The 23944-nt window shown below is 38.0% G+C and overlaps 2 protein-coding genes across 38 annotated transcripts in view; one reads left to right on the top strand and one right to left on the bottom strand.

The window, feature by feature from the left end:
• Nucleotides 1–671: 671 nt before the first annotated feature.
• Nucleotides 672–23944, bottom strand: part of LOC136257329 (nucleotide-binding oligomerization domain-containing protein 1-like) — a 40924-nt gene continuing 17651 nt past the window's right edge. For 25 of the 33 annotated variants that reach the window (XM_066050486.1, XM_066050459.1, XM_066050457.1 and 22 more), the window contains 12 exons: nucleotides 18337–18520; nucleotides 15249–15285; nucleotides 14961–15039; nucleotides 14180–14903; nucleotides 4005–4355; nucleotides 2503–3957; nucleotides 2325–2453; nucleotides 2004–2174; nucleotides 1240–1407; nucleotides 984–1114; nucleotides 867–926; nucleotides 673–815 (listed from right to left, as the gene is read on the bottom strand). In XM_066050486.1, the coding sequence (XP_065906558.1) occupies nucleotides 894–926; nucleotides 984–1114; nucleotides 1240–1407; nucleotides 2004–2174; nucleotides 2325–2453; nucleotides 2503–3957; nucleotides 4005–4355; nucleotides 14180–14468 (2727 nt within the window). In that variant the 5' untranslated portion in view covers nucleotides 14469–14903; nucleotides 14961–15039; nucleotides 15249–15285; nucleotides 18337–18520 and the 3' untranslated portion in view covers nucleotides 673–815; nucleotides 867–893. Of the gene's footprint in view, nucleotides 816–866; nucleotides 927–983; nucleotides 1115–1239; nucleotides 1408–2003; nucleotides 2175–2324; nucleotides 2454–2502; nucleotides 3958–4004; nucleotides 4356–14179; nucleotides 14904–14960; nucleotides 15040–15248; nucleotides 15286–15453; nucleotides 15613–17683; nucleotides 17706–18336; nucleotides 18521–23159; nucleotides 23219–23270; nucleotides 23454–23944 lie in introns of those variants that run through there. The other 8 variants (XM_066050460.1, XM_066050491.1, XM_066050489.1 and 5 more) reach the window with 8 other exon arrangements.
• On the top strand, nucleotides 19059–23579 carry LOC136257331 (uncharacterized). 5 transcript variants are annotated; one of them, XM_066050496.1, is made up of 8 exons: nucleotides 19059–19520; nucleotides 19576–20703; nucleotides 20757–20804; nucleotides 20859–21542; nucleotides 21592–21819; nucleotides 21875–22103; nucleotides 22314–22367; nucleotides 23178–23579. In XM_066050496.1, the coding sequence occupies exons 4-8, from the start codon at nucleotides 21135–21137 to the stop codon at nucleotides 23474–23476; spliced, it is 1218 nt and encodes a 405-aa protein (XP_065906568.1). In that variant the 5' UTR covers nucleotides 19059–19520; nucleotides 19576–20703; nucleotides 20757–20804; nucleotides 20859–21134; the 3' UTR covers nucleotides 23477–23579. The 5 variants fall into 5 exon arrangements, with proteins under 5 accessions (XP_065906568.1, XP_065906566.1, XP_065906569.1 ...); XM_066050494.1 differs by having other exon boundaries at nucleotides 20856–21542; XM_066050497.1 differs by having other exon boundaries at nucleotides 20757–21542; nucleotides 21875–21932; nucleotides 21996–22103.

Raw genomic sequence — 23944 nt, 5'->3', positions numbered from 1 at the left:
GGGAGAAATGAGGAGCAGTTTTGACCAGTTGTAAATATACTCCAACTTCTCCTAACTATGATCACTTGTAATGTCATTAAATTCCAGTCTAAAGTTACGTTCTAGCTCTGTGGTAGTAGAATCATTGATACTCTAGGATGTGGCTCCTAACATATATCTCAGGAATTAATTTTAGCCATGTTTTGTTTTCAAAACCCACAATCAAAACTGCATTGTCATGACTAGGTTTTACATACGTTATACAAACTATCACATAGTGAATGTCAAGGGCAGAGGGGACACCTATACTTAGGGAGGGCTGGGGTGTAGGTGGTGATGACGTGTTTTAGTGTGCATTCCCTCCCCCAGGAAATGGCCCTCTGAGATTGAATCTGGGAGTGATTATTCATGTGAATTGTTTTAGCTTCACCTGACTGCTCTATTAGAGTATTTCAATCTTTAGCAGGTGCAGATAAAACCTTGTTAACTTTTAAAGATCAATGTAAGCTTTATGCATACATTTTCTAGTGGTGTATCTGCTTGTACAATATTAAATTTTATGAGTTTTCCGCCCTATTAAAAGATCACATGATTTTTGTAGTTTTAGTTTGTCTGACCCCCCTCATCTGTGACACATGAAATTAATGTATTGACCTTAAAGGAGACCTGTTAGGAGGTTTCTTACTAATATTAGCAACGTCATTAACTTTCAGAGATCAAAGCATGTCATGTTCTAATAATTTGGTACAACAATATAATAAAAATGTCAACAATAATTATTATGTTGTGTTCACAAGTTCTACACAAATCACAGTGGTTAGGGTGATAAAATTCTCCTACAAATGATAATATAGTAATTATTCAAAAAGTGACTAATTTTGGCTCACATGATCTTATTTTGTGTGTTCTTCAACTTATGATACATTTTTCTGTGATTGGACGTTGTCCTGGAAACAATCATAACCATAGTAACAAATAATAGATCACACAATAACATCTCCTACCACTTGTCTCTTCCTCTCTTTCAGAATGGCCTTCAATTGCTTGACTTGATCATCACTCTCATGTTTAGTATCAATACCCACAGACTTGCATACTGTATTGTCCACAGCTGCTTGTAGGACTACACGACTACCTGTAGTGATCACAATGGTACACAAAGGTATGGGACATATCATACAAATATATAAACACTGTTTTACATAACATGAAACACTTCACTATCATCTAAACCACATACAAATCTTACAACTACACTACCTTCCACTGATAAGTCACAGCCAAATATCCAGAGTGTAGTCAGAGTATGATTGCATCGAAGACCTTCTGATATTACAACTGCTCCTTCATCTTGTATTTTATTATTATTAATGTCCAGAAATGTGATTGTCTTATTTTCCATCAATAGTGTCTTGAAACAAATGACACCTGTAGTGATCATAACAGTAGACACAGATTAGGGACATGTCTATATCAACTCAGTACTAGTCATCAATACCATACAGTCAGATTATTACACAACACATTCAGGTGTTTAGGATCACAAAATATCTCCTTATTAGAGAGGTGTCCTCAACTGTGATTAATGTGTATGTGTATACTTGAGAGTTTAGGGGACCATGTATCCTGATTATTATAGGGTGTCTACAATTCAGGTGATCTTGTTAAGGGAATTCTACTCCAAACATTGTAGTAAAATATTTTATGTGACTAATTTTATACAAAATAATTATTATTGTAGTAACAGTGTACATATGATACAAGATGTGTAGTGTTACAGAACAAGTGGTATATCAGAAAACCACACCAAGTGGTACACAATCTTTACATAGTAAATTTACAGACTATAGTACACAAAATGATTGGACAGAATTAGACTATTGTAAACACTTGTATGGCTTTGACACTATATGGTTGATTCAGTAAGTCTACAAACATTATTGTAAACACAACATTTTGCTATCATCATCAAACCACATAAAGTTTCACAACTATAGCTAGCTACATGATGATGTAGTATTTACCTTCCACTGATATCCCACAGTAATCCATCCTGAGCTCAGTCAGAGTAGTGTTGTAGTTGTAAAGTGGTTCACATACAGCAGACACTCCCTCATTGCCAATCTGATTACCATTAATGTTCAAAAATTGTAATTTCTTATTTTCCATCAATAGTGTCTTGATACAAATGACACCTGTAGTGATCATAACAAAAGACAAACATTTCAATATTAATCATCAGTTGATGAAGATATGTGATGACCTTTGGATACCTAATTTAACAAATCAATCATCTGGTTATGTACTAATACAACTATCACAATATAACAACATGTAGCTAGTACCTTTACCTGATAAGCCACAATTCCATATACTGAGCTTAGTCAGATTGTTAATATTGGGTAGGAGCAATTCCACTCCAATGTCTCCTATTTCATTCCCACTAACATCTAATACTCTTAATGATGGACTACCTGTGATCATAACAGTATTATAAACAACATCCATTAACATGGAGCTTACTTCTCATGATCTTTACTAAGTGTATCACCCCAGCACTAGTGAGACCATTACCACCAAGGTTCAATTCTTGTAGTTTAATAGTTTTCTCACAACATTGTGCCAATCTTGATACTCCTTTATCTCCAATGTCACACCACCTCATGTTTAATACTACAATGGGATAATGATATATTGTGTATAATACACACAGTATATCATAGGGATAAAGTGTAGCACTTGTCAAAATCAGTTTTATTGGTAATATTCCTGGAGGTGATACACACCGAGATTCAGTAATACACTTCACTGCTCCTACCACATGATAACTGTTAGCACTAAGCTTACTACCTGATGATAACTGGGACAAAATAAACTGGAGATGGTCTTGTGATTTTAATTGTGTTAGTCCACAGAGTAACATCATGATATTTGGTAGATGATGAAAATGTTCCTTCATTAATTGGTACTGTTCTTTCTGTGACATAGTGATAACAATATAAAGAGAGCAAAGAAACTCTTGAACACTAAGGTGTGAAAAGTTGTATGTGTTAGATTGTCGAGTTAAGTATTTTATATTAGTACACTTTATCAAGCCAAAACCATCATAATTTTTTGGTAATGAAATACCTGACTGGATGAGGTCATCTTCTGTGAATATAATTCTTGGATCTTTATACTGAACCTTTACACTTCCGAGCAATCCTTTCTTCTCTTCCCTAACACTGTACCACTCAAAGAATGCACGATAAGCTAACTTACTCAGTAACATTATTGTGTGTAGTGCTTCTTCTGGGACATCTGGTAATATCTGATGTAATATTTTTTCAGCATCATTAGCTGCTGCAGATGACACTGGTTGCTTCTCAATCTTCTTCTTTTGTTCCCTTTGAAGAGTCATCACTATGAAGAGGTGATACAGTTCTGTCAGTGTAGATGGAAGACTCTTCTCCTTGTACTGAAAAATTTCAAGTATCATCTTCAGTGAAAGTGGTACATAACAAAGGGCACTAATATGAGGAAATGTTTCAAGTTTTTGAATAAACAAGTTAACCGCTTGAGTATCATTGGGAAATACATTTTTAACATATTCTTTTATTTTTTCTTCACTAAATCCTACCACCTCTATTGTTCTGTTGGCATTAAGACCTTGACATGCATGAGGTCTGGATGTTTTCAATATTGTTACCTCTACCATGGTCTCTTCTCTGATCATGGCCAATAAAATTGGATCATGCTGTCGACGTTCAGCTGCCATTTCATCGAAACCTTCCAAAATCAGTAAACACTTTCTACCTAACTGTTCCTTCAGCTGGTGATATGTATGCTTTCCAATGTGCTCCATCATGGCTTCTTCAAGTGACTGTTGTTGGACTGTCCTCAATGGTATCAGGATTACAAGATTAAACCTATCAGATAAAAACCCATCTCTGGCCCACCTCACACAGATCTCATTGGCAAGGGTGGTCTTGCCTATACCTACACAACACATGCTACATCACTACTACATCACTGTTAATACTCACCTGGGCCTCCCATTATTAGTATCAGTCGAGGACATGGTTTGTTCTGATAATAGAAGATATCCCTCAGGTCACCAAGTCGCTCTTTCTTTTGTAGTAACTCATCAACTTGACCTCGTAGTGTTAATTTAGTGAATTCTTCCAAGTTCTTGTCTACTCTGGTTACCTTCTCATTTTTCACTAGTGCTAATTCAATGAACTTTACTGGACCTTTCCCTTCATCAGAGGTGAAGTCCCTAATATACCTCACTTGTAACATGTTGGTAGCATCACCTAGTGGAGTAGTTTGTTCTGTTTGTTTAGTAGTTGTTGTTTGAGGACCACTTGTGGGTTCACTACCACTTGAGTACAGTGCTACAAAAAGAAAATTATATATTTATGCAGTGTGTAGGTCAAGAGCTGAGGCTGAGAACAGCTACTATTACACTGTATCAGGTATGTGTTTGTTCTATACCTTATATGGATGAATGTGCATGTATACTGTCTGGTGAGTGTGTGTAATTGAGCAATATCACTAGTAGGGCAGCATAACTTTGAGATGGTGACAACACTTAGCTAGGTAGCGACAGATGGACCTTTAAAACAGTGTTTATCAGTGTGGGATTCTTAAAGATAAAAATGGACTATAAAGATACAGAGAGGAACTGCAAGATGAACAATGTTAAACTGTAACTGGTCAAGTTATGTCACTTCTATGCTGGAATCATCACTATGGCTTACTCTAACGACACGTATAGACACTAATATCAAGACTATACATTTTCTACAATCCTTATATCACCTCACGGCAGTACAGATACCACCATACTTCACCCAAACTCAATGATCAACCTGACAGTACCATGCTCTCCATTTTATTCCCCCTATTACTTATTTACCACAGAATTATATAGCAAGGGAGTAAAATGATGTACCTGATGAAAGCAACACTCTACTCCTGTTTAAATCCAATCTGAAAACACTACCTGTCTCTTTATTGTTGTTTTTTTATAGCAAATAACAATGTTGATGTAGTATGTATCATCTTTTGTGCTGGTCCTCTGGACACATCAAACACTGTCTGTCTGTCTGTCTGTCTAGTAAAAATAATAAATGCTGAGATCATTCTGTGAATGCTATCCCACTAGGGACCTGGGAGAAGGCTTAAGCCTTCAGAAACATGTTTATCTGGGTATCTCTTTACACCATGATAAAGTAAATAATAAAAGTTAAATTTCAAAAGAGTAAGGTGCATGGTGTGCCAGTACACAATTACATTCAAGAGACCTGGGTAGATGTAATCTACATCTAACATAATGCACATTTGTGTTGGTTATACTTTTAAATAGTTCAGGGAAAAACAGCATCAGCCAAGAGAGGCTGTTCTTCACTTGTGCCTATGACAATAACAATGTACAACACACACACACACACACACACACACACACACACACACACACACACACACACACACACAAACACACACACACACACACACACACACACACACACACATATACACACAGAATGTACATAACTTAACTTAGGCCTGCATCAAATATGCCATCATAACAAAAAACCTAACACACTGGAGTGCTATGCCAGCATAATGCTAACATATAAAAGGTGTAGCTTAATAATTCCATGAAAATAGATTGATGCTCCCTAATAGAGCAGTCAGTGTAAACTGCAAGCTACATACATACTCCTTAAATCAATACTCTCTAATAGAACAGTCACCTTAAATTGTAATGAAATACTCTAATAGAGCATTCACTGATTAGAAAGCTCCAAAATTATTGTAAGAAATGTTGCTAATCTAGGAGCATAATGCAAGCATAATGGGAACACTGAAGAACATAACAAGTGAAAATGTTGGGAAATTTCTGAAAGCATTTGAGCAAAAGTTTGAGCATATTTGACTCAGGCCTAACAAAACTAGTTACGTGCAGCAAAACTAACAAAGCACATAAGTAATGATTAATTTTAAATTGTCTGCATGCATGACAGTTCCAGCAGCGGACAGCAGGCTGCAGCCACTCCCACTTCAAGCTGCAATAATGAGTCATACATATGTTTCTATAGTTATTTATACCAGGAGGGCATCCAGGGTTTAGCAAGGGACAGTGCACAAGGGGTAAAGCATAATAACGGAGCAGGGGTTTGGGAGCTACAGTGAGCTAAAGTACTTATTCTGAAAATTTTGATGTAAAGAAGTATTAATGTATAGTAGTTTTATACGCAAATAATTATTAAATAATATAATAATTAAAAGTATACTTTCTTTCCAAGTGGTCTGCATTAATTACAGGATCAGTGACAGTCACATTTAGCCACTAATAACCAGCTAGGAATTTTGCAGATTGGTTCTTTGTATGCCATTCTATATGACAACTAAATCTTATGCCAGTTTTTATCAACTGTGGAGGATTCTTAAGTATTACATGTGGTGACTGTTCTATTAGAGTATTTGACTGACTGCTTTACTAGAGTATTTTACTGACTGCTCTATTAGAGTATTTCGATATTGTTTAAAGTTTTGATTGTATTATTATTGGGAGGAGAGACAGTGAGCCTCTTCCAGCTTGAAAAAGGAAGTGAAAGATACAATACATAATATACACAGGAGCGTAGGGAGGGGGTTCCAAGAGGTTTAGGAACCCCCCCCTGTAAATAAGTGTCCAGATTATTCTGTGAATGCTATCCCACTAGGGAACTGTGAGAAGGCAGCCCATGAATACAGGGAGTCAGAAACATGTTTATCTGGGTCAGTTGGATGACATTTTGAATAATCAGGTCTGACCTGGATGAGATCATGTGCCAGTAATCATACATTAACAAACTTTATTGGAAATGCAGTTGTGCAGTATACTCAGGAAACTAGCATGGAGCCACACCCACATTAATGTGGTTTGCTCTCTGTAGGAATATGTGCAACCATGCCCACTTATTAGAAGAGCATGTTATTGTCTGTGGGTATTTGTAGCATCATGTCCATTATTGGGATTGCTGCTTGTAGCCAAACAAGTATAGTTATTCTACTGTCAAGCAAGCTAAATGGGAATTGTTGGTTGCTGTAGTTACCTGTACACTTACATGGAGCCACCACACCTACTTATTGATCATGTATTACCTTACTGGTACATTAGGGACTATTAATATAGCTCTTGATGGATGCCATTATTAAACCAGGTCACATCTGGATCAGATTTGGGTCCCATCCAGATAATGATCTGTTTGAGGTATGTTCCTGAACCATTGTTGGCAGGTTTTGATAAACCTACTTTTTGCCATTTTTGGCAACTTTCAAAGCTGCCAAAATTGGCAACTTCAGAAGCTGCCAAAATTGGCAACTTCAGAAGCTGCCAAAATTGGCAACTTCAGAAGCTGCCAAAATTGGCACCTTTCAAAGCTGCCAAAATTGGCAACTTCAGAAGCTGCCAAAATTGGCAACTTCAGAAGCTGCCAAAATTGGCACCTTTCAAAGCTGCCAAAAATGGCAACTTCAGAAGCTGCCAAAAGTGGCAACTTCAGAAGCTGCCAAAACTGGCAACTTTTAGAGCTGCTTCAAAAATGTATCACTAGCAGCTCTATGATATTTCCAAAAGTGGCATAAATTCCATGTCCCTTTATAGTTGCAAAGGTATTTTGTAATTGTGGGATTGAATTTCAATTTGGAGTTTCAAAACTGGAAGCTTTTATAGCTACCAAAGTTGGCAAGATTATAAATGTAAGTTTATAAAATATCCAAAATGGGCAAGTTCTGTAATTACCAAAATTGGCAAGTTTGAATTTCCAAAATTGGCAATTTTGAATATCCAAAATTGGCAAGTTTGAATTTCCAAAATTGGCAAGTTTGATTTTCCAAAATTGGCAAGTTAGAATTTCCAAGATTCCATTATTGGCATGAAGTAGGCATGTCAAACTTGGCAATAAAAAAACATCTTATTTCTTGCCAAAAATGGAAACTCAAACCCACAATTAATGGTTACACACAGCACTATATAAGTAAAATCTGATACCTTCCAATTTTGGAATAACTGTTAAGATGCTTGTGAGAGGAATTGAAGCACTTACTGGTTCCATGACAAAGCGGTGTATACTCTCCTTAGCTTGCCAAGGAAAATACGTTGCTCTATTGTTTCGCAATAATTCAGATCCCATATAATGCCAATGTTGGCAATAATGGGGGTCACAAATTATTGCCAAATTTGACAAAAAAAGGTCCTGCCAAATTTGGGCTTAAAAGAGCCAGTTTTGGAAGCTCAGTAACTTTTACATTAATTCTGTTGTTGTCACTACTTTGAAGTTGCATTTCATAAATTGCCAACAATGGCAAAATAAAATTCTTTACATTGCCAGACTTTGCTTTTAAGGCTGTTCCAACTTTGGCAATAACCCAATAGCTGCAAAATATGGAACCCAATAGATTGACAAAAATGGCAACATGTTGGATCTACATTTGGCAAAATATGGACAATGCTGAATTTGCCAACATCTGGGATAAACCTAATTTTGCCACAATTGGCAAAAATATGTACTGAATGTTGCCAAAACTGGCAAAAAGCAGGTGATACATCTTTGAAGCAGCTCTAAAAGTTGCCAGTTTTAGCAGCTTATGAACTTCATAAACTGCCAAAACTGGCAACTTCATAATATGAAGTTGCCAGTTTTGGCAGCTTTTGAAGTTGCCAGTTTTGGCAGCTTTTAAAGATGCCAATTTTGGCAGCTTTTGAAGTTGCCAGTTTTGGCAGCTTTGAAAGGTGCCAATTTTGGCAGCTTTTGAAGTTGCCAGTTTGGCAGCTTTTGAAGTTGCCAGTTTGGCAGCTTCTGAAGTTGCCAGTTTTGGCAGCTTCTGAAGTTGCCAATTTTGGCAGCTTCTGAAGTTGCCAATTTTGGCAGCTTCTGAAATTGCCAATTTTGGCAGCTTTGAAAGTTGCCAAAAATGGCAAAAAGTAGGTTTGCCAACATTTGGGATAAACCTAATTTTGCCACAATTGGCAAAAATATGATACTGAATGTTGCCAAAACTGGCAAAAAGCAGGTTTATCAAAACCTGCCAAAATTGGCTGTTGAACATACCTGTCTGTTTGGGTCAGTACTGACCCACTTACAACGTTGGTCCTTTATGGTGTTTTATGTAACACAACACTGTTATCATGAAGTCAGTTAGATATGAAACTATAGTAGTGAAACAACTGAACACTATACATCATGACAGTGATATGTGAATGTGTATGTGTAGTTTGTCACAAACTTGTATACACACACACACTACATACAAGTCTTATAGAGTAACTGAATTGAGGATTTATTGCTAGTAACATTATTTACATGGCACATGTTTATCTGCAACATCCTTGTACTCTTATCATTAATTTATTAAGGCTTTACAGCACAAGTGCTGAAGATCTGTAGGACACCTGGTCCTACAGCCTGTTTAAAGATCTAATTAACAGTTAATAATATTTGCACACACACACACACACATACTACACACACACACATACACACACACACACACACACACACACACACATACTACACACACACACACACACACACACACACACACACACACACACACACACACACACACACACACACACACACACACACACACACACACACACACACACACACACATACTACACACACACACACATACCACGCATGCACGCACACAAACACACACACACACATACACTACACCTTTTATGTACATTTACACTCGCTTGTTGGGTCCTGTACATTATTACATATAATTAAGATGTTATAGAGTATGTTTGAAAAGGTCATAGAAAAGAAAAGAATTCATTGATGTGTTGTCACATATAGATGTTGTCAGCAGGCCTTTAGTGTTTACACCACATGATAGTCAATAATAATTGTGGCGAAAAGGGGTTTATAGCTTTTCCAAATTGTCACGTTTGACTAATCATAACTCCTCATGTATTCAACCTATCACTTTTATATTGCACCAAGCCATGGTGCTATGTTAGGGGTATAAGGGGAGGGTGATACCACATTCACAAGTAAAGTTACAGGTTGCCAAGTACATGCAATTGAAAAGGATATAAGACTCCTTTTCACTGACTGTTAGTTTATGATAGCTGTGTGGGTCCAAGTTGCTAACCAATGCTATGTTATCATACAACCAAAAGCCACACTAAAAGTATGATTGCATGTAGCTATAAAAAGTACATAATAATGCAAGGTGTGCCACCACACAAGTATGTACCTATCAATGTCAGGCCCCACCCCCCACCACGAGGTCTCCATACACCCACTGGGAATTTGACATCTACATTTGCCCCACCCCTGGGACTTTTGACAGCGGCAGTTTGCTGAACCAACCATAGAAATGAAGTGGGGACACAGCTAGTTGGCTTTTGACAAGCTTTTTTAGCTCCACTACTGAGGACAAATCTCCTGTATTTGCCCCACCCTACTCCGAGCCCAACGGTAGGGCATCACATGATTGATAGGTGTATTAAATTATCACAAATCCAGGAGACCTATGCAGATTCACTCTACACTCCAAATAAATTCTCTGTTTCCCGTCCTGGACTCAGGAATATTTGCATGCGGGTGGACGGTCCATTTCCATTATAAGATCGGCTAGCTTTTCAAGCCATATTTGCCTGACACAGCCAAAAAGGCTGCATAAAAGCATGCTTAAGCTTGTTCCTTACTTTTGTAAGTTGCAAAAATAACTCAAACGTGAAATTTGTGCTGACTTGATAGCACTGCTGACACGCGTGAGCTGGCACTGTTTTAAAACTTTTACTGAGCCTATCAGTATGCAAGAATAACCGGAAAATAATGGAAGAATACGGAATATTTAGAGCTGGCAGTAACCAGATGCAGGCGGTGGACGGGAAACAGAGAATTTATTTGGAGTGGCCTAAATATAAAGTATCAGTTAGACTTTTTGAATAGTTTATTTCCACAGGGAAAAACAGCATCAGCTATAGTATGTTCACGTTGAGCTGAATCCTGAAAAACAGCTAAAAATTAAAAGTAGACTTTTTCTCAACAGAGGTGACATTTCAGCCAACCAGATGATTTTTGGTAACAGCAAATGTGTCAACAACAGACACGTATGGTTTGGCTACATTACAAGTTCAGGAAAGGGCTGTAATGGACACTGTACTTATATGGCTTTCCCATAGGAAATGTATTGTGAAAATTTTGATTGGCTGTAAATAGCTATTATGTCAAACATTTGAACAAAAAAAATTTGAAATATTTTTAGCAGATAAAGTAGTACTACAAATGAGCCAAATTTCAAGATCATGTGTAATTGCATCCGTGAGTTATTGAGGATTCAGCTCAACATGAACATACTATAGGAGAGGCTATATTCTTCAGCTCTGCTTTGACACTACAACACACAATAAAATAGCTACAACAATCCCAGAGCTGGACAGAATCAAACTACAGTTAAGTAAATCATAGATATACTATACACATAGGGATTGGAAACGGAACTCGCGCACTATAACATCCGTGTTTCGGTTTGCGTCATAGTGCGGTTGCTAAGGATGATGATGGCGAGCAGGTGTGTCCGTAGTTTATCTGTTTGTCGCTAACTTCACTTCAGGATGAAGCAGTAAAGTCTCCCAGGACAATAACAAAAGTTTGAAGAGTTTGCAAGAGCCGTATTTCGGCGAATTTTCGGTAGTGACACATTGGACGCTGGTGCATGATTTATCCAGTTTGTTTAGTGACTGATTTCAACGACCCGTGACCTTGTACTGAGTCGTATATTTGAAAGAACGGACTTTAGATGTATTCCATACCATACCATACTGTCCTGCAAGTGTGTCTGCAACTAGCTAATAGAACACTTGGTCCACCAAGCCACATTCTTCAATTCCCAGTCCAGGTCATTCTATGATTTCATAGATTTGCAGGAGGCCTGTATGGAAGCTTCAGTACTTACGTGGCATTATACTACAAAGTGGATAAACATGATTGATTGGTCCCAGTATGACTTCAGTTAATTACACAAGCCATTCACCATTGCTACAGAGTTGGCTAAAGGTAGCCGCACCAGTACAGCCAGACTGTGTTAAGCCGACATTCCTCAGGGCAGTGGGAGGCATTCCTCAGGGCAGTGCATTGGGCCCTCTCTTATTTTTAATATATGTTAATGACTTACCATCTCAAGTCACCGGTGGTTACTGCTACAGTATGCTGACGATACCACTATTATATGCAGTGCACCTACTAAGGATGATGTAGCTTCATTAATGAATAGTCAGTTGAAGTTAATTGACCAGTGGACCAGTGCTAATAAGATGACAGTGAACTACAGCAAGTCATCTTTAATGTGGTTTAGAGTGTCTAATAGAAGATTGCCACATGGTTACCCACCAATTATGATGGATGATGTTATACTATCTGTGGTGCCCAAACAGAAATACCTTGGTCTGATATTTGATGAGCGTTTAACATGGTATTACCATGTCTCAAAAGTGTGTCATACTATCTGCATTTGCTTTGTAAACATCGGCATGTCCTTACAGATGACTTCTTGAAAACTCTCGCAGAAAGTTTAGTTTTTTCTCACTTGATCTATTGCCTGCCTGTGTGGGGTCCTTCATTGCCACATTGTTCATTTGAACGCATCAAACGTATGCAGAACCGTGCTGTCCGTTTGTGTAGATGTCTTTACAAGTATGACCATGTTAGTCATCATTACCACTCATTGAACTGGTTACCTTTTGAACTATTAGTCCAGTATCGCTCTCTTTGTGCTCTGCATAAAATGTTCAAGTACCAACGTTTACCGTTAGATCCACCAATTGTGTTTGGTAGTACACACTCCTACCATACTAGAACTTCTGCAATTTTTGCTCAGCCGATGCAATGTCGATTGTCTTTTGCACAAAAACATTTTAGATATAAGTCAACTATGTGGTGGAATGCTTTACTTGAGGAAATGGTGATGGCCAGAGATTTTTCTGATGAACTGTTTTTATGTTTATTGTCAGTTACTTAATTGATTTTGTAATTATTTTCTGTATGTTTTGTGTTGTATTCTTGTGGTTGTATCATATGTCATGTACTATATACCATAATGTGTTTTTTGTTGTTGTGTGTACTCAACCACTGCCGACTGGTTTTGAGTTTAAATTATAAATCAAATCAAATCGACAATCCCTCACACTAACTAACAAAGAAACCATACACTTTGAATATTTTAACTGTACAGTGTAATATGTGTACGTTGATTATGAGTTACGTGTGCAATGTAGCTAGCTATAAGTGTTTATGTCACTTCTTTTGAAAGTACACGTACTGTTTAAACATATAATTTGGTAGTGCATCTTGAGCTCTTGCTTGTTGGTCATCAGTACACTGTCATTTGGTGTTCTTTGATGGATGTCTAATCATGTGGCTTGGATGATTTCTTCAAAATTTTGTGTCTTATTAGAAGATTCTGTCTTTCATCCCTGTGCCATACAGCTTTGGTTTCAGAGCAATCCAACACACACTTTACACCCCCCAAGTGTGGTAGTAGTTGATGGTATGGTAAATTGATATCTAGCATTGGTCATGGGCCTACTAAAAGTCCACAAGTGTAAAGTGGTAAGCAGTAATTTTATACAATATGACAATTGATACAATAACTCCAAGTTGCCTATTACACTACACACTTGATATAGATTTCAAAACAAAGCTACCTAAGCTGCTTCCCAACACAGAGAATCTGTGAAAAGTCTACAAAAATGAGACGGTGTGGCCATAACATAATTCGCTTACCTCTTGACATACTGGTGGCTTGTTTATTACGAACAACAGCCTCTTGTGGTTGCACACGCATTCCTGTTATTGTGTACAAGGCTAGGTTAACCAATTAGTCAAGTTAAAAGTCGACAAATTGCTAATAGTTGGCAAATAAAGCCATTAGAAATAATATCGCGCTCGTAACTACGGACAGTATCTATGGCGACTAACTAGCGCAAGCGAAACATGGATTAATTTTCGAGCTCGTTACGTCACATTGGGAATTTGTACAGAGACGTCACGTGAGTTACTTCCGTTTCCAATCCCGTTGTAAAGTTTAGTATATCTATGAGTAACTGCAGAAAAAAATTGCAATAAAAGGCGCAATACAGCCCCTCCCACTTTAAGCTACAATAATGTATCGTGCACAAGTAGATACATGCAGTTACGTAATAGCTCACATTCATCTAGCACTTCAGCTACGAAAGCTAGTCTTCCTGTATTCCTCAAGATCCTGCAAAATTTCTCCAGCATCCTTGGTCCACTATTGGTCAACTGCTCGACGATGATTCGGTTCTTCTCTTCCCTGCTTGTCGTCTGTAGTTGTACTCGTTGTGCGGAATTTTTCCCTATCATTTTTTCCTGTATGAGATCGTCAATGATATCGTCAGCGTCCAGATAATCAACGAGGAAAGCGCGATTGTTGGTGAAGACTTCCCTTTGTTTCTTTAAGCTCTCAATACCAGCCATAGCAGCTTATCAAGCACTAGACATGCAGGACGGTATGAGATGATCTACTGATCTTACGGAACTAGGCCCGAGACGGCCAGTTGAGTTGAAACCTAGTCCTACCCTTATAGCTAAATTAGTCGTAAAGATGATTTTAAGGGTAAAATCCAACAACCACTGATAGTCACTTAGTAGCTATTCACCTTCTTAATCTGTTTGGAACAGGTAAACTGATCGTATTTTATAAGTGATTATACTAACAGGAAGTGACTGGTACTTATCACCGACAAACAACACATAGCTAAACTATATAAAATATTTTTAATGGTCAGTAGTACACAGGATGACAGTGAGGTGTGAAACTGCATGTGTGACAACAAGTATAGCTAGTAATAGAAATAGATCAATGACATGTACATTAATGTATGTGTGTAGTATTGCTGTTATCTCTTAACCCTATAAGGAAAAGGAACAACAAATAAAGTAATATTTAAAATACTGAAGTGTTCTTACCAAGTAAACTTCTTCCTAGCTCTCCTCTGACCAGGTTTCTTTCTCTCTCTCCTTCGACTGTCTCTTATCAACAAGTTAGCTACATAAAACATCCAAATAATAAACACCCTTAAGTATGGATAGTGCATGGGACCTGTATAATATGGACATCTTTTGGACCAATGAAAAGCGTCCTGACTACAAGGTGTCCTGAGTCAGTTTAAAGGAGCACAAGTAAATTAGCTAAGTGTCTAGAGCATGCAGGTATTCTCAAGTGTCCACATTAACAAGTTAAAGTGTAGTAATTACCTTTCTCTAACACTTCATGTTAAGGCACCAGCTTGACCTGTAACCAAACAATGAAAACATGTTCAACCTGATAGTACACATGTAACTGATTTTACTACAGACAGGCAGAAATACACACAAAAAGCAAAGCCTCCAGCACCCTTGCAAAACATAGTCATTGCCAACTAGCAAACTAACACTACTCAGCTGTAACATTAATGGATACCTGGTGTTAACTGGGAAAGCAAATGCCTTGTCTCACTTAACAGTATTAGGGTAATTGTCCTGTGGGTTACTAGCCCTGTTCCAAGAGGCTGCACAACATTCCAGTGTTTCAGAGGTGCACTGGCATCCTAGACTACTTCTCCAGTTGACACCAGTCCACCTATGGGGTGCCATTTGTGTCAAAACTCCACTTTTTTAGACACTGTGTTTTTCATGGTTATTTACATACATTTCATGGTTATTTACAAATAACTGTAGAATATGCATGGTTATTTATGAAAAGCATTGTTATTTATGAAAAGCATGGTTATTTACGAAAAGCATGGTTATTTATGAAAAGCATGGTTATTTACAAAAGCACGGTTATTTACAAAAGCATGGTTATTTATGAAAAGCAGGGTTATTTATGACAAACATGGTTATTGAAAAGCATGGTTATTTACAAAAGCATGGTTATTAATGACAAACATGGTTATTTACGAAAAGCACGGTTATTTACAAAAGCATGGTTATTTGCGAAAAGAATGGTTATTTACAAAAGCATGGTTATTTATGACAAACATGGTTATTGAAAAGCATGGTTATTAATGACAAACATGGTTATTTACGAAACGCATGGTTATTTACAAAAGCATGGTTATTTACGAAAAGCATGGATATTTACAAAAGCATGGTTATTTACAAAAGCATGGTTATTTGCGAAAAGCATGGTTACTTACGAAAAGCATAGTTACTAAGTTTTACATGCGATATCGATACTACAAACTGGCAGTTATATACAGGCTGTATATATATAATCGATAACTTAGTTAATAACGGTGCGCAGGGGTGGTGGAGCAGGCCAAAGAGTGAGATGGCCAGGCCAGCTGTAAGTTGAAGACCAAAATAAAAAAAGGTCACTGCCTGCTGACAATAGCTGCTCTCCACCAATTATATCTCCTTACTTATAACTACACATACAGCTAGGTAGTTTGCTACACTGCTTCTCTGAATACTGTGACTGTTCTATTAGACTATCTAGGTCCTGACTGTTCTATTAGAGTATCGATCTTTTCTTGCAAACAGTGTCCCATAAAAGTGTGTGTGTGTGTGTGGGGGGCATGGCCTCCCGTCTCCACTGCCCATGACGGTGCGTATATTTGCACCGGATGCAGTCTATAATTAGCGTTCCCCGGCATGGGCTAGCTAGCTGTCTGTTATATTGTTAGTTTTAGTCTGGTGCAAATGCACTAAGTGGATCGGAATATGCCAAAACTGATGGCCAGTGGACTACAGTCAGGACCTAGATAGTCTAATAGAACAGTCACAGTATTCAGAGAAGCAGTGTAGCAAGCTACTTAGCTACGTATGTGTAGTTATAAGTAAGGAGATATAATTGGTGGAGAGCAGCTACTGTCAGCAGGCAGTGACCTTTTTTATTTTGATCTTCAACTTACAGCTAGCCTGGCCATCTCACTCTTTGGCCTGCTCCACCGCCCCTGTGCACCGTTGTTAACTAAGTTATCGATATATATGTAACTGCCAGTTTGTAGTATCAATATCGCACGTAAAACTAAGTAACCATGCTTTTAGTAAATAACCATGCTTTTGTAAATAACCATTCCTTTCGTAAATAACCATGCTTTCGTAAATAACCATGCTTTTCGTAAATAACCATACTTTTCGTAAATAACCATGCTTTTGTAAATAACCATGCTTTTGTAAATAACCATGCTTTTTCGTAAATAACCATGCTTTTGTAAATAACCATGCTTTTAGTAAATAACCATGCTTTTCGTAAATAATCATGCTTTTGTAAATAACCATGCTTTTCGTAAATAACCATGCTTTTGTAAATAACCATGCTTTTGTAAATAACCATGCTTTTCGTAAATAACCATGCTTTTGTAAATAACCATGCTTTTCATAAATAACCATGCTTTTGTAAATAACCATGCTTTTTCGTAAATAACCATGCTTTTGTAAATAACCACGCTTTTAGTAAATAACCATGCTTTTCATAAATAATCATGCTTTTGTAAATAACCATGCTTTTCGTAAATAACCATGCTTTTGTAAATAACCATGCTTTTCATAAATAACCATGCTTTTGTAAATAACCATGCTTTTCGTAAATAACCATGCTTTTCGTAAATAACTATGCATATTCTACAATTACTTGTAAATAACCATGAAAAACACAATGTCTAAAAAAAAGTGGAGTTTTGACACAAATGGCACCCCATATCCACCAGGATCCCATTATACAGTTGGATTGATTTGGGAAATGAATCTAGACCATTTTATACAGTTGGGTTGATTTGGGAAATGAATCTAGACCATTTCGATTATCAGGCTGACCTGGCTATGCTGCCTCACCTATAAAGTAACCCACATACAAAGCAAAGCCTATGACAACATTATGAAACACAGCTATTGTAGCCCAGCGAACCAGCACTGGGATGCCTGTGCACCACTCAGGCGCTTGAACCTTGTGCAGGCAAATCTTCCTGGGGCAGGGCTAATAACCCGCAGGACCGTCCAGATCTCACAGAGAGAGGTCACAGAACCCAAAGTTCCACAATGACTCCAACACTACTAAGCAAGACAAGGACAATTGAGTATTTGATTTCCCAGTTAATACCTGGTACCCATTGATGTTACAGCTGGGTGGGCTGCTTCCCAGTTGACACCAGGCCACCAGGTCCCCATTTAAACATGCAGCTGGGTAGACTGGAAAAATGTGAGCAAAGTTTCTTGCTCAAGGAAACAACACAAAAGTAGCATAACTGGGAATTGAACCTGGGACCTCTCGATCACCATGCAAATGCCCCAACCACTTGGCTATGCTGTCACACACACACACGCACGCACACACACACATGGAATATACACATACACATACCACTTTTACCACTATAGTTGATACAACAACGTGGTCAACAAGTTGTGGTCACTAAACATGGTGGCTGTTTTAATTGTGGTGGTACTTCAAAGACACTGATCTGGGTGCTTAGGACATACTGTATATTAGGACTTGGTAAGCATCGCTGTATAGTTTTCTCATGTGGATAGATTCTACTGTAGGCCTGTGAAACAATAGCATAATAATAATAATAAATACTTTGCATAAAATTCACAATTTTGACTGTCCCCAAATTTCACCTAGATAATTTTTAAATCAATGCCGGAGTTCAGTGATTGATAATAAGTCTACTGAATGAGCAAGTCTGCTATCTAAGATAGTTATAAGATTCCACTGTGATACTTATTATGGACCACTACCATGGATCAAGATACTGTAATGAAACACTCCCAAAAGTTTCAGTTTATACTTTCCACTAGGGCTCTATAATATACCCATATTTGGTCATACTGAGGTATTAACAAAGCCACAATACCATATACCGAGGTCCAACACTGAACCATGATACCAAACGCCAAATATATCACGGTGCTTACTAGTGAAATACAAGGGATTAGATGTTGTGACATCAAAATAAATTGTGGGTGTTAACAGAATGGGTAGCTGTTTTTTGCCTTGTCACTTACTAAACAAGTACACAAAAAAATTAGGATTTTTCAACTAGAGTAGGGACCATAGCACATCAATAAAAAGTACTGAAACAAGTTGGAGTAGTCTATGATATTAAATCACTGTAAAACAATAAGAAGTGTTATATCCCTACTGTGCTCAAGATATCATAACGGAAATTCACAGTAGGGATATAACACTTGTTATTGTTTTACAGTGATTTAATATCATCAAGAGTAAATAATGGAAGAGAGAGTATCTAACTGCTATATGGGTTATCAAAAATGAGCGTGGAAAGTCAATCGCATTTGTTAGTAAAATCTCACGGATTATGGAAGCATTGATTAACACGTCTGGTAAAGAAGACAGCCGCACGGCATTGGATTGTTTTCTCGGATTGCCATGCAGTAGTGATGGCTGAGGGTGAAGAACGTAGTCATGAAGTCGCGAACGAAGCGGTTACCAATGTTGACGCCTCAACACCTACTCGCAATGTTAGAACCGTCAACCCAAGTGGATTTACAGATCATACTGAGGACAACAGAGACAATGAGGTGAGCCTACTAGCTACATTAAATTGAACGGCTCGTAAGAAATATTTTTAATCAGGGTGAGATTCAGATTGTTGATTGGACTTTCGATTCACCCAACCGAACAAGCAGCGTGACAGAGGACTTGAGTCCAATTGGAGCCTCGAGTTTTAATAGTGTGCAGCAGTAAGAGAGAGAAAGTGAACTGTTTACAGCGCCTTCTAGCAGGTGCTCCGTTCTTCCGGAGGTTGAGACTAATAATGGGTGTGGTCCTGCTAGGATTGAGGACGGCACCCACTCAGTGAGAGTTGGGATCGAGGATGAAATTCCTCCTGTTTCAGTACAAGAGCAAGAGGCATTTTTGCACAATATTTATGATGTGCTTAGTGGATGTTTTCCTGACCTTGTACTCACTATAAGCCAGGTACATGATTCAGATAAGTTGGTTCCTGTGTTACTGATTAGCCAGTATCGGCTTTTCAACCATGCCCCATTTGGAGCAGTGTCATGTGTTCAGGTAGCTGTGCACTATAAATTCTATACAGTACATGTGTTGATGAGGCAGTGGAAATCTTCACATTTTGAAGGTGTGGCAGAGATCAGAGAACTGTGTCAAATTATTGAAGAGAAATCAGAATACAAATTCTGCCCAGGTATCCAGATTGGTACAACAGAGAATGTTTTGAAGTGATTCACTTCTACATCAAATCTGCTTGACCACATGATTTTCCCTTCCATCGGGTTGATTCAGTAATTTGCAAGGTGTTATACAAGTTAGCACATAATGCCACTCATTTGGAGAAAGGTTCACAAGAAGTCAGGTGTTCTGCATGTAAGCGACTTATTACAGATTTGGAATGGCAGAAGTGGGGAGACTCCAACACAAAGAATCAAAAGGCAGAAACTTTCATCCAGAGCACGGCTGTCTTACATGAGTCCAGCTAGCCAATTAAAATGCAAAACACTTGCCCAATATGAGCGAACAAATAATATAAGAAAGCTGCAGAAGTATGAAGAGAGTGAAGTAATCCTTGATGATGATCAGAATAATGAAATGTGTCAGATTATGGAGAAAATAGGGGTAGATGAGCTAGCAAAACTCTATAAGAAGGGGACGAGCATGGTGTCAGAAAAGTAATGCAGGAGATTTGGGTTATAGATAAGGAACGTCAAAGGAACGAGTTCACTAAAGATCAGACCAGAAACAGTATGTTGTGCTCAGTAAACTTGAACTTACCTATGATTTTTTGTTTTGTGTAGGTAATAGTGGACGGGGCAACCGCTGGAACATGGTAACTATACGAATGGGTGAGTTGTGTGTTTCATTTTTAATGTGTCAAAATATTTTTTCTACATAAGAAGCCCATCTGCATATGAAGCTTTAAAGCAGTTCAGCATTCTAAAGCTTCCAGCCAAGTCGACGCTTCAGTCTTACACTGGGACATTTATACATGATCCTGGGGCCAGCACTATACTTGTATTGCTGAGCAAGTCTCTCGCTATTTAGTTTACAAAGAAGAGTGCAGACAGCTCGGAAAGCAAGAGTCTCAAGCTGATGGAGCTGTCATATTTGATGAAGTGAAAGTTGCATGCCAACTGGTATGGAACTCTCGCAGCCATCAGTTGGTGGGATTAATCATGACTCCAAATGATTTGGCATCTTTGAACGATGTCTATTCTCTACTGAAAAGTCCTGAGGCCAATAAGCAGACCTCCTACATTTTACAATTTATATGGAGGGACCTGACAAGTGAATTTGATATTGTGGGTCCATATTTTACTTCACCATCAACAGTGGATTGTCAGTTAGTTGTGGCATGTGTATTTGAGACCATTGAACTGTTTGAGTTGCATGGTCTCAAGACAAGCGTTTTAGTTTGTGATGGTGGATCTGCTAACGTCGCAGCAATAAAGGCTAGTCACGATTGTCATGGTGCCTATTCAATATCAGAAGATCAGGAGGATAAATACAAGGTGACACCGTGGATGATCAATCCTTACAGGCCAACACAGAAGATCTTTTGGCTGATTTGTCCATCACACCACGTAATTAATTTGCCATTATTTAATTTTTTCAATATATTTTACTTGACAGCTGAAGAAGATGATTAATGCATTGTTTTTGTCAAAATTAAATGGCACAAAACAATTTAGGCGTGGTGATAAATGTACATTTGGGTGGCAAACAATTATGGATTTGTACAAGCGTGAGTTAGCCAGAGTTAGTCAAAATTGCATCAGGATGGTTCCTCATCTGAAGGAGGCTAACTGCTTGCGTGATGCTTGGACAAAGTTGAATGTCCATCCTGCTAAAATCATGCAGGTGAGTTCCAAGAAATATAATTTAATTCAGTTGTTTAATATGATATATATTTTAGCAAGAACAGGTCTTGGGGGAGCTTTATTGGTACACCCAACAGGATCCACTACCTGAAGGTATGTCAACTACCAATGAGACATTGTTGTATTTGGAGGCCTGTAATTTGTTGTTCGAACAAGGCTTTTTGAGCCATGACCGAGTAAGAAGTGCTGATGCAAAAGTGTTGGTAAATATCGACAAAGGCTTCAGTTACTTCACTGATTGGCTAGACTCTCTTTTGAAAATAGGTGTGTGTGTGTATATGTTGTGTATGCACCTGCACAGTGAAACCTCTCTTAACAAACACTATAAATGTAGGACACCAATGCAGAAAATTCATAATAAGAACCCCACAGGTATAGTTAATACATTTTTATCTAAGAAAGTTGATCTAAAATGTACATCAGAGAGGTTCCACAGTATATTTAACATTGTTTACCAAAAATTTTTTTTGGCAGATCCAAACTTTCCACATACATCGGCCACACAAAAGTCTTTTCTGTCATGGCAAAGTGAGTATCTAGCCCAGTTGTACATGCAGTCCGTAAATATATTACACCATTTAAATAAGATAACAGTAACTTTAAAGTGTTTTAAAAGTGTGGTACTTGTATATGTTCATCATATATGTGACTGGATCTGTTAAAACCGGTTTTATTGCCCATGACAAGAAGTATGACTTTTTCCACACAAAGCTTTATGAATGCGCCATCAAATTTCACTGTCACAATTGACCAGAGTAAAGTGGTCTTCTTTTGCTAGCTGCCTTTTTCAAGAACAGTAGCGAGCGGTTCATGGGGCCTTGTAGAGCCCTGGCCAACCAGGAGATGGCTTTGTGTGGCTGTACAGCTTCGTGGTATTGGATGATGACCTGTGCTGTATGTATCTTTTAATTTTAGCCAGTTTTGAGCCTTGGATGGTGCCTAATTCACCCTAACATGTTCCTCTTTAAGTTTAAAAAAACAGCCTCTTGCCCACCTGCCAGGCCCCCGCCTCCCACCCGTTTTAGAGGTGCCTGATACAGTCAACCTTGGTTTAAAAACTATCTTAAAAGGCAGGAAACTTAGCTATTGACTACTTCAGTGGGTGATCTGGAAGGTAATAAATTGTAAAATGTGAGAAAATTTTGTACACGTAGCTACCACCATTGGTAATCTACAATCTGAATATTTAAAACCGACATTTCTCGATACTTTTAAATGGGTGATAAGACCAGTTTTCCCAGAGACAGTCACATATATTGATGTTATGTTTATTTGGAACATCTCTTATTGCTGTATGATTTGTGTAACAATTCTTAATACCGTGTTTGAATTCTCTAGCTTGGGACCTTCTCTGGATTGACGTCTACAGCTTCAAAGCCCTATGTCAGTGGTTCAGAGAGATGTATCCCACATATTTCATATCTCCCTTACGACTCTCCAGATCAGCAGTTGAGAGCCTTTTCAGCCAGTACAAACACAATGCTGGAGGCAAATTAGACTCTTCCAGTTTTCCCACTGCCAGAGCTACACATCTTGTTAAGCAATGTGTTTCTGGTCACCACAGTGGAAAGGGGTACAGAGACGACAAATTACGTAAGCACAATAGAAATACCCCTAACAAAGAAAAGGTACAATAAAAAGGAATCACACAAAGACAATTAACACATCATGATGACTGAACATTATTTACATACACTATCATTTTCCATTGTTATTGACAAATTTAGTTTCTAGTTTGTATGCTAAGCTAACAATATTGGCCGCAAGTTACTACAGTATCTACTGTAGACTCCAGTCCTTTCTTAAATCCCATTATTTTGTTGCATAGTGCTTGAAATAAATTCTTGAATTCTGGTATTGCACAATTTCCGAGTGAAGACAGTGAAAACATTGTGCAGTGTATCTTCATTGAGTGCATCAATGTTTGGCAGACGCTTCGATAGGATTGAGTGGAAGGACACCTTCAGATCTGCACACTCTTTTATCTTCCCATGTGCAGTCTTGAAAAGATATTGAGTTTAACAACTACAGATTAACATAACGTAAATATCTTGATTATGTCTCCTCCATCCTCTTCCATTTTTTTCTCATTAACTACTCCCTTC

Source organism: Dysidea avara, chromosome 6, assembly GCF_963678975.1.
Source record: "Dysidea avara chromosome 6, odDysAvar1.4, whole genome shotgun sequence".
Classification (NCBI taxonomy): domain Eukaryota; kingdom Metazoa; phylum Porifera; class Demospongiae; order Dictyoceratida; family Dysideidae; genus Dysidea; species Dysidea avara.
This window is presented reverse-complemented; position numbering and strand designations above follow the sequence as displayed.

What these genes read in the sequence shown, in the direction of transcription:
- LOC136257331 (XM_066050496.1), top strand. Translation starts at nt 21,135, where the DNA reads ATGACTCCAAATGATTTGGCATCTTTGAACGATGTCTATTCTCTACTG. An exon ending in AGACTCTCTTTTGAAAATAG is followed by an intron (nt 22,104 to 22,313) that starts GTGTGTGTGTGT and finishes TTTTTTTGGCAG; the next exon opens with ATCCAAACTTTCCACATACA. An exon ending in GTCTTTTCTGTCATGGCAAA is followed by an intron (nt 22,368 to 23,177) that starts GTGAGTATCTAG and finishes TGAATTCTCTAG; the next exon opens with CTTGGGACCTTCTCTGGATT.